Source organism: Dromiciops gliroides, chromosome 2 (assembly GCF_019393635.1).
Source record: "Dromiciops gliroides isolate mDroGli1 chromosome 2, mDroGli1.pri, whole genome shotgun sequence".
NCBI lineage: Eukaryota > Metazoa > Chordata > Mammalia > Microbiotheria > Microbiotheriidae > Dromiciops > Dromiciops gliroides.
Window position 1 is genome coordinate 506,448,871 of NC_057862.1, and position 18,801 is coordinate 506,467,671.

The window sequence follows — 18,801 nt, forward strand, 5'->3', positions numbered from 1 at the left end:
TCTCCTATAGAGCAAGTCCCCTGAGTCCCACCTCACCCTCCCAAATAGAGAGATTTTAATCGACTTATTAAACGTGGAAGCAATAGATGAGCTCTTTATTTAATAGCCCAAGATCTACATTTAGACATAAACAGATCCAGGTTCCTGGTAAACACTCTTCTCATCCTGTTACAAAGTGACAGGAAAGCAGTGATATAGTCTTGGGAAAAGGGGAGGGAGGAAGGGAAAGAGGGAGGGAGGAGGGAGGGAGGGAGGGAGGGAGGGAGGGAGAGAGAGAGAGAGAGAAAGAGAGAGAGAGAGAGAGAGAGAGAGAGAGAGAGAGAGAGAGAGAGAGAGAGAGAGAGAGAGAGAGAGAGAGAGAGAGATGGAAGGGGGGAGTTGGACATCTGACGGAAGATACACACACAAAGGGGGATGAATATTTCAGAGGCTTCTTAACGCGTTTCTAATTAAAGACTTAGGCTTTTTAACCCACTTGGGACTTGCGCCTTACGTCTGCAGGAGGAAGAATAAGAAGTGGCTGAGACCCTGCCAAAAGGATCTAAGGGGAAAAACTTCAGGCAACAACACTCCCAAGGTTGCCAAGTGGACTTTTATTGTTTTCCACCCACTTCCAAGTCGATAATATCAGCCTGAACGCAGCCACCTCATGCACATCCTATAGCCTATATAAGCAGAGGCAGAACCGAAGCTGGAATGGAGTAGTTTGAGAATCCGGCGTGTGCACTGCGGGGGCCACGGGGAAAGTTTGGCTGCCGGCACTTGGGTCTTCTTCTGTCCTGTCTTGCTAGAACAGAATACAGTGGTCCGGCTTCCTCCAGCGACTCTCGGGGAAGAAGAGGCAGGTAACACATTAGGTCTCAGCTAGAACTCCCCTCTTCTTTGGCAGAGTTCCGATTCCCAAGAAATCAACCGCTTTGCTGGGGCGCCGGCTGTCATTGGCAAAGTGTCTTTTTCAGGCTCCCCCTCCCCCCCTTCACACTCCCTGCTACCCGGGGGTGCGGATTCTAACGTAGGAGATAACCTGGGGGATCCAAGCGGGTGCGCGGTCACAACTCCAAGGAATATGGATGCTTGATGGGATTGCCCAAAGCGAGACATTGGGGGCGGGTGGGGATAGAGTATAAGGCTCTTTTCACCCCCACCCTTTTCCGCCTCTTCTCCCACCCTGTCCGCGGCTTCTACCATCCTTCCCTTTTATCTGTGCTTCTCTCTCCCCCACCCCCCCCCAAATCAGCATCAGTTGGTGGCTCCTGAGCTGAGCACTGTAGTCTCTAGGCACTCTGAAGGCATCAGCCGACTGAGGCGGAGTTTTGCTGTCAGCACCGCCTGCCATGGGTGCTAGGGTCGGGTACAGATTCGGTTTTGTTTCACCCGCCGTCCGGGTTTTTCAGATGAGGTCGATATCTTCGCCCCTCGATCCCCACTGCTTATATTTAGCTGACCTAGTGCTGGGCACCGGGGAGCACTGGAGATGGTTAGTTACTTGCGCCCAGGGCGCAATCAACCCCCGGTGCGCGACCTAACTAGGGGAGCAGGGTGTTGTTTGGGGGGCTTGTTCCCCGACTGGGCGAAAGGCTACTTTGCCCAAACCTCCCTGTACTGGTCTGTTTTGGAGTAGGGAGCGGGGAGGGGATGTCGACATTACTTGGTGCTCCGAATGGGAAGTCGTGCCATATATATACATGTTATTTATAGAACTCCATATAAACTATCCATATACACCTGGAGAAAGGCAGAGTGGTATGGACTAGAGAGAAACAGTGTAGTTTGAATTATGATTCTGGCACTTAGTTGTGTGACCATGAGCAAGTCATGTCACCTAGCTCAGTTGTCTCATCTTTCAGAAGGGCATACTAACTACTCACATTACCAGTTCACAGTAAATCAACGTGATGTTGACGTGTGTCAGGAACTTAACATGAAGGAGCTAACTAGTGCGACGCCCTCATTTCACGGATGAGAAAACTGAGGCCAGGAGATTTAAAGTAGTTGAGAGTTCGTGAGTTTAAAGTGGCTACCCAGGTCTACTTGGTATCGAGAGGAAAAAGTGATCTTCAACAAGAGATATTTATAGAGACGGGGAAGGGAGGGGGGGAGAGAGAGAGAGAGAGAGAGAGAGAGAGAGAGAGAGAGGAGAGAGAGAGAGAGAGAGAGAGAGAGAGAGAGAGAGAGAGAGAGAGAGAGAGAGAGAGAGAGAGAGAGAGAGAGAGAGAATATGAATTAATGAATTTCCAGGAGAAATTACGCTTATTAATAACACTGATTTCTTGGGGTCTGGTCCATACTAATGTCTGATCACTCTGCCAGCTCTGCCTCCCAGAAAAGACTGTCAGGCTGGGGAGTCCCGTACAGAAAGCACAGGCAGCCTCCCACGAACTCAGCGGTGCGTGTGAGTGTGTGTGTTTCTGTGTGTATGCGCGCGCTCCATTGCCTGCTAGACTTTTAAGGATGCCCTTCCCCTCTTCCCCTCCCGACGCCTAGAGGAAATGTGGCTCTCTCCAAGCTCAGCGCTCTCGGTGCCCGAGACCTCTTTTCAGAGCGTGGCTCCCTCCCCAGAAAAGTGGGATTGGGCTCTGGAAAAGTGCAGCTCAGGGGTAGTCAAGCCCCAAAGCCCCACTGAAGCTCGGAAACTAGTGATTGCTTCCCCCGCAAGGTGAACATTTTATCTGAATCCAAAGAGGGGAGGGGTAGGGGGAGTGAATAAACAAACTGGGTCATTTACGCCATACCCCAACACTCCCCCCCCCATGTCCTTTCGTAGCTTTCCCTTGCCCCTCACCCTTTTATTATCCCTTCACCCCCACCCAATGACTTTCTTCCCTCCGTTTCCCCCCTTTCTTTTAGTGAATTAGAAGCCCAGAGAAGGTGGAGGATTTCTTTCCTGATTCACTGCTTGCTAAACGCACCTCCCTTCCCATCTTTGTGCTGATTGAAATGAGTGGACTGAGGTGTCCTGTTGTTCTGGGGCTGGTGCTGTTACTATTGACAGTGGGACCTTGCCAGGGGAGGACGGAACCCCGAGAACTCAAGGACAGGCAGAACTCTCTTAAACTTAATCATGGAGATCATCCAGGAACTTAAAAAATACCATTCGGGGGAGGACAAACAGATTGCAATTTTTCAACAAGCATGACTATACTTTGGGCAGGAGAGAAGTCACTGACTATGGAGTTTACCCTGATGAACAAAGAGTTGGTAAGTCGCCTCTCCATTTATAGTTATTATGTACATATATGTGCACATTATATCCATCCACAAGTTTTCTTATTTACAAAAGAAAAAGGGATTGAGCTTTGTATAGCAAAACTTAGCAAGAATGATTATATTTATAAATTTTTCACTTTAGATAAATTTGGTCAACTTTTACTTTTTGGTTTTAAAATTTCTAAGTAGCCAAGTAGAGACTCACGCCCTCCCCACACACACACCCTCACCCACCAGACATCTATTACTCTATTTGGTTGGAAAGCTTTGCTGTTGAATTGGAAAGTTCAGCATTTGTGGGGTTTTTTCTTTCTTTGTCCTCTTTTTTAATTTTTAAAGCAATCTCTTCTGTTTATTAACCAGACAGAAACAGCACCCTTGGAGACAGCAACTTTAAAAATGAGATTAGTAGGAAACAGTTACAGGTAGTGATAATTCACTCACTTCCAAGACATACAAGTTATCAGCAACATTAATTTCTGGCCAAATCTCTTACTTGTCCCTTTAGTTTATATGGAACTATTTTTCTAAAAGCAGCTGCCACTGAGAAGAAAATGTAGAGGGTTTTTTTGGGGGGTGTGGGGGAGGGTTTGGGTGCACTCTCCAGAGAGCCCGCCCCATGGGAGAACCTCTGAGTGAAAGCATGTAAGCTTTTAATGTTCTTATTATGACACAATTAGGTCATATATGATAAGGTCATTTTTAGACTAACTAAAAGTTAGGAATAAATGAAGACTGACACCAGAGAGATTTCTAAACCTCAAAAGCCAACAGGATTCAGATGGAAATGCTGTCTCCTTGAATGAAATGAGGCGGGAACTGAACAGCATCTGTGACAGGAAGAAAATAAAGTGTAACAAATCACATGCAATCATCACTAAGTCACCAGTCTAGAGCCAATACATGAAAATGATTCAAGGTGACTAAATAATAGGGCACAAAGCCTGGGAATGAGGTTGGATAACAATCTAGTAGTTCTCTTTACCATCTGCTGAAGACCAACTGCAGGTAAAATCAAATTGATATAGTGACTAAGAAGGAGAAATGCGAATCGGCAGGTTTTTTTTTCTGGGGAATTTTATCTTCTGAACTAAAATTACACTTTCCATTTGGTCATTTCAGACAGACTTCATGTTTTCAGTGTACATTTGAGTCTTTTACTAAATGGGTTGTTCACAGATAGGGGCAGCTAGGTGGTGCAGTGAATAGAACCTGAGTTCAATTTGACCTCAGACACTTACTAGCTGTGGCAAGTCACTTAACCCCAAATTGTCTTAAACATCTGGGGTCATTTCCAGGTTGGCCTGACATTACAAATATATGTATATACACATAATCTTATATCTATCTATCTATCTATCTATCTATCTATCTATCTATCTATCTATCTATCTATCTATCTATCTATCTATCTATCTATCTATCTATCTATCTTGTTGCTGGACCCAGATGGCTCTGGAAGAAGAGAGTGAGGTTGGTGACTCTGCACAGCCCTCCCTCACTTAAATATAATTCAGTGCATGCATCACCCTGATGTCATGGCCCTCTTCCCGAATGAAGGATATATATAATATAACAATGATTCACTAGATTATAAAGAATGGCAACTAGGTGGCTAAGTGTACGAGTAGTGAATCTGGATATTCAGAAGACCTGAGTTCAAATCTAGCTTCATATACTCACTAGCTTTGTGAGCCTGGGGAGAATCACGTTAGCTGGTTGTCTGCCTCAGTTAGCTCATCTGTAAAATGGGATAATAGGCATCCTAGCTCTCAGGATTGGTTATAAGGATGAAATAAAAATATTTACAAAGTGCTTTGCAAATCTTCAAGAACTATGCAGTTATTATTACTATTTTATTAGTGTTCTTCCTAGGCTTTGTGCCCTAATTATTATAAATGTTACTGTTATTATCACCTTAAAGCCTATTTATAGTTCTAAGGGACCTTAGATACTCTCTTCATTTTGCAGATAAAGGAAAACTGAAGTCATAGAAAGGTTAACTGACTTGTGATCACCAGTTAGTAAGTGGCCGAGGGCTGGTTTCTGAATCTTAGGCATTAATCACGCCAAGGTCACTGGGTCTGTCCTCCTACAACTTGCTGTAGTGTTGTGTAACTCCAATCGTTACAGTTGTGTGGGGTTTCATAGAAGGGACAAAGTTCAGTTTCCGTTTTTAGTTTGAGAGGCAAGTGTCCATTCCAGGATTATCACTTGCATAGATCTAATGCTAAAAAGCCGAGCTAGTCATCTAGATTTATAGGAGACCAAACTTGGCAACAAACTTTTTCTATGCTGTGGCTTCATGGCATCCATCTTTATCCTAGCATTTTAGACCACACAAACACATGGGTGATTAACACTGCTTAAAAAGAGATCTGTGAACTGGATTGGTTTTCCTGTTGTTTAACCTCTTGTATATATTAAGGGAGGCTATGGTCTTTCTCACCACTTACACATTAGTAAGGCTGATGTAGATCTGTAAATTTGCCCACCATTTAAGAAATCTTAACCACATAAACCTGAAAGAAATGGCTCTCAGATAATATGCTAATGCCTTTCATCGTCCAAACAGAAATCGTTCCTCGAGATTTGAGGATGAAAGACAAGGTTTTAAAACATCTAACAGGTGAGTGTTAATTGAATATCTTATACCCATTGACTGGTACCCTTATCTCCTGATGAACTGTCATGGTGATTTTCTCTTTCTGTTCCAGGTCCTCTACTATTTTAGCCCCAAATGCAGCAAAACACTTTCACAGGCTTTATCACAACACCAGAGACTGCACCAATTCCAGCATGTAAGTGCTAATGCCTTATGCTGTTTAATAGAATACATACTATAGAAAGACTAGTTCTAGGAAATGAAGTGCATGACCTTTGACTGAAAGGGGCCTTTCTGTGTTTCTTCATGTTTAATATGAAATGTTGCTTTGTTTATGGTAGAGCTGGACAAGTTAGAGCTGATTTGCTTAAAAATGGATTTGCACTGACAGAGTAGTTAAGTATTAAACCAAGTAGTAGTTTATGTAGGAATCACTGACATTTGGAAGAATTTATGGCAGCACTTAGGAATGGTATGAATCTTTGATTCATTCTCCATTTGTTATGAATCCTGGCCATGCTGCCTATATTTGTATCTGCCTCGAATACGAAAACCAAACAAAATGTGAAGAATGAATTACTGAAGTGGCTGCTGCCAAGTGCTGGACTCTAGGGTGTAAATACCAGAGTAACTGAACTGAGCCATTCCATTTGAACCCCGCCCCCCCCCCACGCCCTCCACACTGCCTTGTCCAGAGACTTTAGGGTTAGTCATGCCCCCTCCTCCTAGCACCCTCTGATGCTTCTTGGAATTCTTGGTTTTCCTGCCTGCCCTCAGCCCTGGCTCACTCTCTTCACTGGTCCAGCTCTGAACCACATCTCTATCCTATTGGATCCTTTCTATTGCCTAAGTACACAGACTTCTCCATCCCATGAACTTTCTCCTAGGATTTCTTTCCACACTCTCTATCTTACCCTTATCCCTATTTAACATACCCTTCCAGGTTTTCCATCTTTTGGCAAATCACTTCCCTTTTCTAGACTCAAATGTCTTCTTATGGTTGTTAGTATGCAGTCAGTGGTGAATAACACCTGATGAGAAGTGCAATACAGGAGAAAAAACAATGACTCTGGAGTCATTTAAATCCTACCTATGACTGCTTTAACTAACACTGGTCAAGTCATTCCAGTTATGATCCTATGAGGGAAATAGATATTGAAGGTTTGGGGAAACTAAATTTGACAACAGATACAGACACGAGTAGAAAACACCTTTTGAACTGTTTTCAGAGGAAAGCCAAGGTGGTCAAATGGTTTGGTCAGCTGAGCAGCCTACTGCCCTGGAGATAAACTTCAGCAACATTTTTGCCAAAGTGGCCAGCTCATAGAAACAAAAAGCATTTATTTTGCATAGCATATATAACCCCCTATAAAGCAATTCAGGATGCATGTCTAAATGACCAAAATAAGCTATACTGTAGCAATATTTCTTGTATCCATGAATGTTTCTTTCTTTACATTGGCACTCTGTTTTGGTTGGCCACCCCATTCTTGTTATAAATATTAAAGTAATAGTAATAATAACTAACATTTATATACTGCTAAGCACTTTACAATGATTATCTCATATGATCCTCACAAGTCTAAAAGGTAGGTGCTATGATTATTCCCATTTTCTATAAGAAGAAATCAGTGGATAAAGCACCAGCCCAAGACTCTGGAGGCCCTGAATTCAAATCCAGCTTCAGATACTTTATCCTTACTAGCTGTGTGACCCTAGGCAAGTCACTTAACCCTCACTGCCCCACAAAAAAAAGGAACAACAACAAGAGCAAGAACAAGAAGAAATGAGGCAAACAGGGATTAAGTGACTTGCCCAGAGTTACACATTTACTAAGTATACCAACTTGGCTCATCCTAACTGTAGGCCCCAGGCTCTATCCACTTCTAAAGCCCTGTGTAGTCAGAAAAAGTTTTGGAGTGAGGAAAACTAACCTCAAGATCCACCTTTTTAGTGACATACTAGCTGTGTGAACTTAAGCAAATTACTTCACCTTTAGCTGCTCTGTAAAGCCATATATCAGAGAGAAGGTGCTAATATGCATTAGTAGGGTATATTCCCTACTCCTCATGAAATCAAAGTTCTAGAATCCAAACCCCCAAACATATTACATGATAAATGTCTTGCAATCTTTGGTTCATAGAATTTCCCAGCTGCGATAGAACGTTTTTGTTTGTTTTTTGTTTTTGCGGGGCAATGAGGGTTAAGTGACTTGCCCAGGGTCACATGGCTAGTAAGTGTCAAGTGTCTGAGGCAAGATTTGAACTCAGGTCCTCCTGAATCCAGGGCCGGTGCTTTTTCCACTGAGCCACATAGTTGCCCCTGAGACAGAACTTTAAAAGATCATTGATTCAACTACCTCATTTTACAAAGAAGGAAAGTGAGACCCAGAGAGGTAATTGATTTGTCCAGGGTCCCAGAGCTAGTTAGGAGAAAAGCTAGGACCAGAACCTGAGCCTACTGATTTCCAATCCAATAGACTATCTCCAAAACCATGCTGTTTCCTATTTTGCTAGCAACTCAGTTGTCAGGATGTAAAAATCTTTGGCAAAAGGGAGAGTATGGTAGCAATCAGGCTGGAATAAGAATTTAGCTGATATGAAATAGAATGCTAGTTGATCTATAGAGGAAGGTATACTACTATTAACTTAGGGTCCTTTCTGCACTTCCTTACTTCTTGGAACCATCTTAATTGTAGGCTGATCTTGAGGGTTTAAGACTTTTTCTAAGGGCAAAGTGAGGTACTAAATTCTATGGCACGTTATATCACCAGAATTTGCAGCACTGAATTTTCATGCAATTATTTAGCTGAGTCATCTCACCACCACCCATCTACAGTGATTATTCATCATATAACAAAATCTTCCATTATATATGCAGTGGTTAAGATCCATTAAACCTTTATTGAGTAAGCAAGGTCCTCTTGATGATCTGAATTACATGAAATGATTGGGTTTCTCAACTGATATATGAACATCAGTTCACAGCTGGCTGGCACACCAGCTTTATGACCAACCTTTCTGATCACTATACATGAGGAAAGTGAGGTTAAGGAAAGACTGGCTTGCTCCAACTTCACTGTAAAATCTCAGACTCCGTGTTCTTAGACACAGAGTGCCCCAAAAGTCTTAGTGATAAGCTTTAGTCTTTATAGCTTCTTTACAGATTATTTACCAGTCATTCTTCCACAATTATTATTTTATTAAGTCTTCATAACAGGCCTGTGAAGTAATAATAACAGAACACATATCTAGTGTTTTGAAGATTCCATAGTAATTACAACTCAGTGAGGTAGGTAGTAAAAGTATTATTCTCACTACAAATGGGGAAACTGAGCCTTAGAGAGAAGTGACTTACCCAGGGTCACGCAGGTAAGTGGTAGAGCTAGAAATAGAAACCACATCTCTTGCTGGGCTGAATGGTTAGAAGTTCCGCTAAGTTCCACCATCGATCAATCAATCAATCAACACACATTTATTAAACACCTGCTGTGTATCAAGCATTCTGCTAGGTGCTGGGGATACAGATAAAAAGTTAAATAGCTCCCTTGCCTCAGGGAAATGCAGGATATATGTATATACATACACACATGTATATATAGACACATACATATGTATAGTGTATAAAACAAATTCTATAGAAGAAATTATACAACACCAATTGAGAAGTAAAGCTAAGAGAAAACCATGGAGATCATTTATGCCAGCCCTATGTCTCATCATTTTATAGGCATAAAATAATCTTGACAGGCAGGGTGCTAAAGGGCCTTTTCCAAGGCTAAACAGAAAGCTAGTGGCCAAGCTAAGACCAACATTTGGGTCTCTTGACTGACAGTTTAGTGTTCTTTCTACTACAACTCTTCCTGATAGTCACAGCTCACCTAAAGGAATTGTCCACTGGCATGTCTATATCTTAGCTCTTCTTGGAGGCAAGCTTGGGGGGTCCAAAAAACTCTGTTAAAACTCCAAATGTACAAAAGTTTAGGCTGCTAGGAGTGCCACTCAAAGAAATGCCAAGTATCTTATCTCTCCTCTGGGCCACTGTGGAAGGGAAGATAGAGCTGATCCAACATCACTGTAGCACATGGCATTTCCAAAGACCGTTCAAAGTTAAAATGCAAGGATGAAGTCACCAATCGTTTGTGGGGAATATATGCTAGCCCTGGGAGGATAGTGGAAGGAAGGCTAAGTATGAATTCCAGGGTTTTCACATTTACTAATTGTATGATTCTTAGTCAAGAATCATTTAACCTCAATTGGTTTCTTATTTGTAACATTCACACATTCATTCAACAAACATTCAGTATAGAAAATGAGGAGTAACCATATTTGCCCAAGCAACAGAAGACTATTGTGAGGAAAACACTCTGGAAACCTTAAAGCATTAGAGAAATATGAATCATATCTAGCATAAATAAAATGATAATTTTTTCAGGTAGTAAGACAAGTTTCTGGAGCCCAATGTATGCAAGGTTTTAAGGGGGACATTAAAAACACTGTTCATAATCATTATCACATAGAATTTTAAAATAGGGCTAATTTGGTGATTGAGATAAATAAAATTATTTCTCCACAGGTAAATTTGAAGACTGTTGTAGGGTATAGAATGTAGAACACCTGACTTATGGAATTGGGTACTTCCTTGAACACATGCTAATGGAATCAGAGTATCAGAGTTTAAACGGATTTTGTAATCTTGTCCAACTGCCTCATCTTACAGATTAGGGAAACTGAGGCTCAGAGATGGTCACACAGGGAGTTAGTGGCAGAGGTAGAATTTAAACCCAAGTTGCCTGACTCCACACCCAGTATTCTTTCCATTGTTACCTCTCATATAGTGATAAAGAATTTAGACTATAATCTTTATGTAGTGAATGTTTCTATCCAACTAGCTAGTTTCCCATCTTTAATTTTATGTGGTGTTATAATTTAGGTACACTTGTTTATTCAAATTAAGGGCTATGAACTTTGTCCATTTAGAAGCAGAATTGCATTTCTCTTTTTCTATCCATCCTTTAAAACCTAATTCAAATACTGCCTACTTCCCAAAGCTTGACATAGCCTCCTTTCCCTTCTCCCTGCTTCCTCCACCCCCACCTACTCCCTTATCCTTGTGATTTGTATTTCTTTAATTCACATATCATACATTGTAATTTTTATCACGTGCCTAATAAATATTCACTGTTGAAGGAAAACACACTTTTTAAAAAACTTCTCTTATACAAGAATATGGACTAAAAACTAGCACTGAAGTGAACTCTGGTAACCACTGGAAAGAAAACAAAAACAAAGAAAGAGCAGCTTGGTGGCAGATTCTCCCCATCCCCCTTAAAACTATGTCATTTCTTCACTTCTACTAGGTGAGGCAGAAGCCCCTCAAGTAATATCAATTATTAAAAAAACAACTTAGCATCCATGACTGCAGATGATGGTGTATCCTTGTTGTTCCCAAAGAAATTATATTTTAAAAGGTGGCTATACCGTAGTTTATATAAGTACTCTAGAGACTATTTAAGCATGTATTTTATCAAGAAAAGTCATGTCTTGGAGCCTTGTTCTGCTAATACAACAATTTATGATTTATTTTCATTGTAGACTATAAAAGATGTGCCAGGCTTCTTACTCGGTTGGCTGTGAGTCCAGTGTGCATGGAAGGATAAGGTAAGTACTTTGACAGGATAACAACGTTGGACTGCATACCAAGGCTGTGAATCCTGTCTTTGGGACATGAAAAATTCATGGGAGTGTGAAAACAATCATTCTATTAGATAAGGTTGGCTCCCTTTCAATAAGGTTGATGGAAGTATCTTAATCTTTCAAAATATTGGTCATAAATACAAGGTACCCCCTATTGGTCCACATTATAAAGACCTCTAGGCAGCTGCTATGAATTATTCATAGGATGTTTCATTTGGCACAGAAGATGTGTTAATATGAAACAAAGCACATTAGCTTGTAAATTTCAGCAGTTGACGCAGTGTATAATTGAGGGTATTGCTGATTACACATTTGTGTTTGTATGTTCAAAACTTGGTGCTCATTCACTTCCAAGCTCTTACTCATTTATTTGTATACATGAATGAGCATATGAATAACTGTACCCATCCAAGTTTGATAAAAGGAACTGACAAATGAATTCCAACATTATCTTTTTTCAATGCAGCTACCATATTTTTAATTTACTAAGAGTCATGACTCTGCTTTCCCAAGTTTCTGATGCGGCAACTAGTTTTTCCTTAATGTGTAAAGGCAATTATAAAACTGAAATTAAGATGTGTTTCTATTAAGTCATAGCCATGTCTTGGGAATATGGTATAAAATTTTACAGTGGTCTCTTAAAAATCAACATATGCAATGACCTATCAATTTTTCCTAATTTTCCCACCCATTTCCGCACAAAATGTACTGGAAATTTATCTTTGAAATATCTTAGTATTTTTAAAAATTTATCTTAGAAATAAAGATGTTGGGGCAGCTAGGTGTCGCAGTGGATAAAGCACTGACCCTGGATTCAGGGGCACCTGAGTTCAAATCCAGTCTCAGACATTTGACACTAGTTGTGTGACCCTGGGCAAGTCACTTAATCCTCATTGCCCCGCAAAAAAAAATAAATAAAAATAAAGATGTTATAGTTGTAGGAGTCTGGGCAGCTAAGCGGTTCAGTGGATACAGCAGGGGCTTGGAGTCAGGAAGACCTGAGTTCAAATCCACCCTCAGACACTTAATAGCTATATCACTTAACCTGTTTACTTACTGGATCACTGACAAAAAGGTGATCTACTGGAGAAGGAAATGGCAAACCATCCCAGTATCTTTACCAAAAAAAAAACAAAAACAAAAATAAAAACAAAAAAACACAGATAATATGGTCTAAGGGATCACAAAGAGTAGGATATGACTGGATGACTCAAAAACAACAAAAGGAGTCTGTTAGTCAAATTATTTCATTTTACCAATGAGGAATGGAGGCCAAGAGAGGTTAAATTATTTGTGGCAAGTTCACAAAATAACTTAGTGGCAGAACATGGGCCTACCTCTTCCAGTGTTATTTCCATAGATTCATATATTAAGAGCTGCATGAAATCTTACGATTATTTGGCCTAACCTCAATTTACAGATGAAGATACTGGGAATTTTATCCAAGACCATACATCAAGGTTCTCCGGATTCCTACCCCAGGGCTCTTTCCACTATACCATACAGCTTTCCTAAATGAAGACTGAAGCAAATAACTTATATTTCATTCAAGACTGCCAATCAACTTCAGAAATATACCCAGTCTTGTTAAAGTCAATACATTTCTACCTAGGAGAAACTTCTACAATACTTTAAATCAGGGGAGGGGAAAAAAAATAGCGATTACTTAGCAATTTATGTGTACTGATTTCTCCAGTCCTTCACTTGAGTTTATTTCATCCAAAGCCTACTAATATGCAATGCTTTACACTAGGCAATGGGGAGATCCCAGGGAGAAATCAAATAAAGTGTCTTGCCCTCCAGAGTCTTTTAACTATCCTAGCAATAGGGGGCATTTATACAGCATTTTCAGATTTGTTAAATGCTTTATACATAGACATTTGATTCTCACTGATAAAAATAACAATTATTATCCTCAATTCTAGATGAAGAAACTTGCATTCCTGGTAAATTAAGTTAACCTATCCAGTGTCACAGAACTAGTAAGTGTGGGAAGACAGATTTGAATCTATACCTTGGTGGTCCAGAACTCTATTATTCCATGCTGGCATTCAACATATGAGGACACGGGGGGGGGGGGGGGCAGCTAGGTGACACAGTAGATAAAGTATTGGGCCCTAGATTCAGGAGGACCTGAGTTCAAATCCAGCCTCAGACACTTAACACTTACTAGTTGTGTGACCCTGGGGCAAGTGACTTAACCCCAATTGCCTCACTTAAAAAAAAAAAAAGAATGTGTAAGCAGTTTAAAAACATCTTTCTACGTGTTAACTGTGTAAATAACTTATACTTTTGGAAATAGAGAAGCCTAACATGGTAAAAAGTAACTTTCACCTATGATCCACTCACCTTTAATCACTGAAGTGGACATTTTCCTCATTTAACTACTGTTGGACATATAGTTAGAGGCTGAACAATATACAGGTCTATAATCTATACACATTTTCATATAGGTAGACAGGCACTTAAAACTAACTGGAATAAATTTCACATCTGATGGACACGGGAGTCAACAGCTTCAATCCTAGTTCTGCTTTTGCTACCACACTGTGGTATGATCTCATAAAAGTCACAATGTTTTGACATATATATATTTTTTTGCAGCTTTTGTGACAAAAGCTTCTCTAAAAAGTTGATTGGGTCTGGGGTCAATTTGTTTCAGAAAAAATTTCTGCTGGAAAGTATCTAAGAAATCATATATAATCTCTCATATATAGTCTAGCTCCTCTTTATAGATAAGGAAACGGAAGCTCAGAGAAAATTAAATCTCAAGGCTATAGAGCTAGAAAGAGGCAAGGCTAGGGGGACATGCTCAGTAAATATGTTGATCCAAATAAGATTTCCACTGATTCTATTTCAGTCTCTCTGATATTCATGCCTCCTCCCTTTACTCACTCTTCAACAATTTTAATTCTCAAATATTCTTTGCTCATTTTAAGAGTTAAAAAGCACCAAAGGTCGTCAAGACACAAGGCTAAGGAGCATTCATTTTTTTAATTCACCAGGAGAAACTCTTTGATCTCTGCATTTCATCTATGAACAAATCAAGAAGTTCCCATTGTACAGAAAACATGGCACAAAACCCTCAAAGATGTTTCTTTAACAGTAAGGATATAGCTACATGGTCCCCATTTCCATTTGGGATATTATCTTTGTAGTCAGGTCAGAAAAAAATCATAGCCATCTTTCCAACATATCCATCTATCCTTCCAATTTTGATTGATGAACAATCTCTGTGCTCTACTTATCAACATTAGCAACTGTTGTCAAATGTACTTTAAGATTACCATGTGGCTACTAATTTAATGACTATAGACGCAAAGTATATAATGACACAATCAACCAAGTGTAGTGGCTTTCTTTTTTTGAAAACTGTTGTTAAAGGTTAACCCTTTGCCTTAAATAGTTATATTTTTTAAAATGAGATATTGATGAAATAGATAATGAATTCGGATTTTTGATGTTTTTTAATATCTAGGCATAACTTTTTGCCAAGGAACTCAATGTTGATAAACCACAATGATCAAATTATGATTCAAATTTAAGCACTGTCATAAAACAAACCTTGCTATTTTAATTTAACTGAAAGAGGTCAATAAGAATTAATGAAAAAGTCTAAATTACAGAGTACTTGGGAAGTAACATAATTTCCTTTCATTTACATATAACAATTCTAACTTGTTATTCTTCCAGTAATTTACTATTATCTGAGATAATAATTTTGTAATATGAGGACTGCTGTAGTTCCTGAAGACCTTTTTTTATTTTGAAATAATTCCTCTACCCACCTTATGTTATATAATTGAAAGGGAACTGGTTTTGAATGAGAAATGTTTAAGTGGAAATTCTGGCTCTTATATTACCTGAATGACTGTATAAGTCACTTCAACCACTGTGGGTCTCATTTGTTCATCTGTAAATTTAGGAGGCTGAACTGGAAGATCTCTAAGATCTTTCCCTTTTAGCGAAATACATTTTATTTGTCATCTTGTTTAATTATTAGGTTGCTTACCAAATTGTTCATTCATAGATAAATGCATGGTTCAGTGGAAAAACTGCTGGATTTGGAGTCAGAGGATTTGGTTTCAAATTCTGGCTGTTACTTAGTACAGGTATGACCTTCAGAAACATACTTAACCTCTGGGACCTTAGTTTCCTTCCCCACTGTTTTGAAATTAACAACGCCAAAGTAATTAATTAATGGAAACTGATTTAATGAATTTAGTGATGCATGCAAAACAAGTACCTAAACCAGAGGCATCAAAACACATAGCAGCAATACTCCAGAGTGCTCCTGAACCAGATAAAAACTGTAACTGGGAATTATTTAATGAAATAAATAAAACACAGTAGAACATAGATAATGTTAAGATGTGGTTTTTAAAGTCAATATGTCCCATAGGAACCATTCTTTATAGTTTTAATGGGCACCCATTTCTGTTTGCATTTGACATCACTGATATAGACTCAAGATCCAGTGCTTACCAGAGGTCCTGGGATATAGTTGACACATAATAAATGTTTATTGATTGGCTGCTCATAGATTTTGAATTAGAAAAATCAGTAGTGATTATTTGGTCCAAATCTTTCACTTTTCAGATGAGCAAACAGAGGTCCAAAGAAGTTAAGTGATACATTTGCCAACTACAAAGAGAGTCAGTAGCAGAGTCTGAATTTAAAACTACATCCTTTGACTCCCAAATTCAATGTTTCATTGCGACATTTTGCTTATCCAAAGGCACTACTATTCCTCAAATTGAGCTTGGAGGGGCAGCTAGGTGGCACAGTGGATAGAGCAACCGGCCCCTGGAGTCAGGAGTACCTGAGTTCAAATCCGGCCTCAGACACTTAACACTTACTAGCTGTGTGACCCTGGGCAAGTCACTTAACCCCAATTGCTTCACTAAAAAAAACAACAAAAAAAAACCCCCAAAACAAATTGAGCTTGGTTAGGTATTCAATTACTTTTTTTAAAATGATGAAAGGGTACTTTTCCTAAAATCTATTTCTCACCAACTCTCTGAAAAAAGAACATAAAAAAAGTGGGTGATAGTAGCACCCATAGTTATTTTCCAAAAAGACAATGAATGGTAGGGGGGCAGTGAGGTGGTATAGTGAATAAAGCACCGGCCCTGGATTCAGAAGTACCTGAGTTCAAATCCGACCTCAGACACTTGACACTTGCCAGCTGTGTGACCCTGGGCAAGTCACTTAAACCCTCATTGCACCGGAAAGAAAGGAAGGAAGGAAGGAAGGAAGGAAGGAAGGAAGGAAGGAAGGAAGGAAGAAGAAGGAAGGAAGGAGGAAGGAAGGAAGGAAGGAAGGAAGGAAGGAATGGAAGGAAGGAAGGAAGAAGGAAGGAAGGAAGGAAGGAAGGAAAGAAATGAAAAACAATGGTAAAATATCTTTAGTTACTGTCACAGATGAATTCTACTAAAAGAATTTTAGGAAATCTTAGAGGAATTTATTGAAACATAATTGTATGTACCCTCTATTTGAAATATATCACATATATGTACATATATATGCATAGATGTAAACAGTTTCATGAAACAAAGGAGAAATCCAATAAAAATTATTTTTTCTTTCCCCACAGGGGGGTAGAGCCATAAAGCAGCAGAATGCCAAGAACATGAGAAGTGCCTTGGAACCTAACAGGGAAATTGAACTTCATATCTTTATAAACATATTCCATGTGAACAAGAGATTTATTTTTGCAGACTGACAGACTCTTCCAGAATTCCTTCAACTTGTGTTTTGTATGTTGTCAATACTATTATAACTGCCGGTTCTACTTAAATACTTTCTTTTAAAAGAATAATATTAACACTCCACTCTCTACATGTAGTTCTCCTAAATAACTGATAGAGGGTTTGGCCAGAAGAATACCATTTTTTGATCTGGAAATTTCAAGGACATTATTTTGAAATGTAAGAATTCACAAAATAATCTGTTATAATAGGAAAAATTGAGGTTTGATAATTTATCACTTTTCTAATTCTCCTGGACCCTAATTTAAAATTGCATGAAAAACGCAAAAAGGAAACTTAAAAAAAAAATCTTTTGTAGACTAGTGGAGTGTGAATTTGTGTGGGGAGGAAATTCCACCTAAGCTAATTTCATTTTTTTTGTATAATACCTGTATAAAACATTCCAGCTAATGTGCAATATGTAAATACTGTAAATAAGCATAAGTAATAAATGAAATGTTTGGTATAGTACACTGTTCTTATTATGAGTTCTTTTTACTCCTAATGTATTCAATAATGTGAATAACAAGAATTATAATATAAATAATCTTAGGGATAATTTTATCATGGAATATGTAAAATAGGAAAAAAAGGAAGGAAACCATGTACGTTTCTTAGAGTCTCTAATCACAAGTAACAAATAGTATTCTTATAAACAAGTTATTATACGCTGCAGATGTGAATGTGATTAATACAGTAACAAATATTTCAAGTGCTACAACATTTACCACTTTTCACAAATGATTTAATGATCCTACAAATAGAATTATAAACAACTTTTGGGACCATCAATTTTAATATATTTCTAAAACCTTCCAAGTGATGAGAATGAATTCTTTTCCTAAAGGTTTTTGCAAATTTCTATTTATGCCATGGCAACATGCAAAAACCAATGACTAAAGTCAGTCAGCCATAAGATTCTTGATGAAAGAAAGCTCAGCAACTCAATTAACACAATTTCAGAGCTGAGTATAGCTCCAAAATCATCAAGCCCAACTCCCTTATATACAGATGAAGAAATGAAGTGACTTAGTCAAAGTTATAATGCTAGTCATTTTCAAAGATGAAGACTCAAATCCATTTCTGCCTAGAGTTTGAAGGCTGAATACTTAAGACAAGGAGACTAAGGAAGTAAATGAGAGCACTAATATAATTCCTTAAGGTCTATAAACCAATTTACAATATCATTTCATTTTATCCTTACAACAAGCATGGGAGGTAGATGCTATTATTATTCCCCATTTAACAAATGAAAAAACTGAGGAAGAAGGCCCTCAAGTGACTTTTCCAAGATCTATATGTATGAAAGTTGCATTCAAACTCAAGTCATCTTGACTCCAATCCAGCACTCTATCTAATACTGCCCCCTAGCTGAATCTAAATTTTGAAAAATGTTATGTGAATATAAATAAATTATTAAAAACCAAAACCAAAACCCAGGAAGCTTGTTTAATTTAGTTCAGTTTAAGAAACTATTTGTATGGCAGGTAGGTGACTACACACTCCAATTTTTTGGCTGTAAAATTTATCATATAGACTCAAA

At 38.9% G+C, this 18,801-nt stretch overlaps 1 protein-coding gene across 1 annotated transcript; it reads left to right on the forward strand.

Moving 5' to 3' along the window:
- Nucleotides 1-351: 351 nt before the first annotated feature.
- ALKAL2 (ALK and LTK ligand 2) lies at nucleotides 352-18,275 on the forward strand. The gene is given in 9 exon segments (XM_043987608.1): nucleotides 352-845; nucleotides 2,848-3,042; nucleotides 3,044-3,106; nucleotides 3,108-3,198; nucleotides 5,783-5,842; nucleotides 5,942-5,997; nucleotides 5,999-6,008; nucleotides 11,407-11,472; nucleotides 17,106-18,275. Coding segments are annotated over 7 exon segments (450 nt in total). The 5' UTR covers nucleotides 352-845; nucleotides 2,848-2,937; the 3' UTR covers nucleotide 11,472; nucleotides 17,106-18,275.
- The last annotated feature ends 526 nt before the right edge of the window (nucleotides 18,276-18,801 follow it).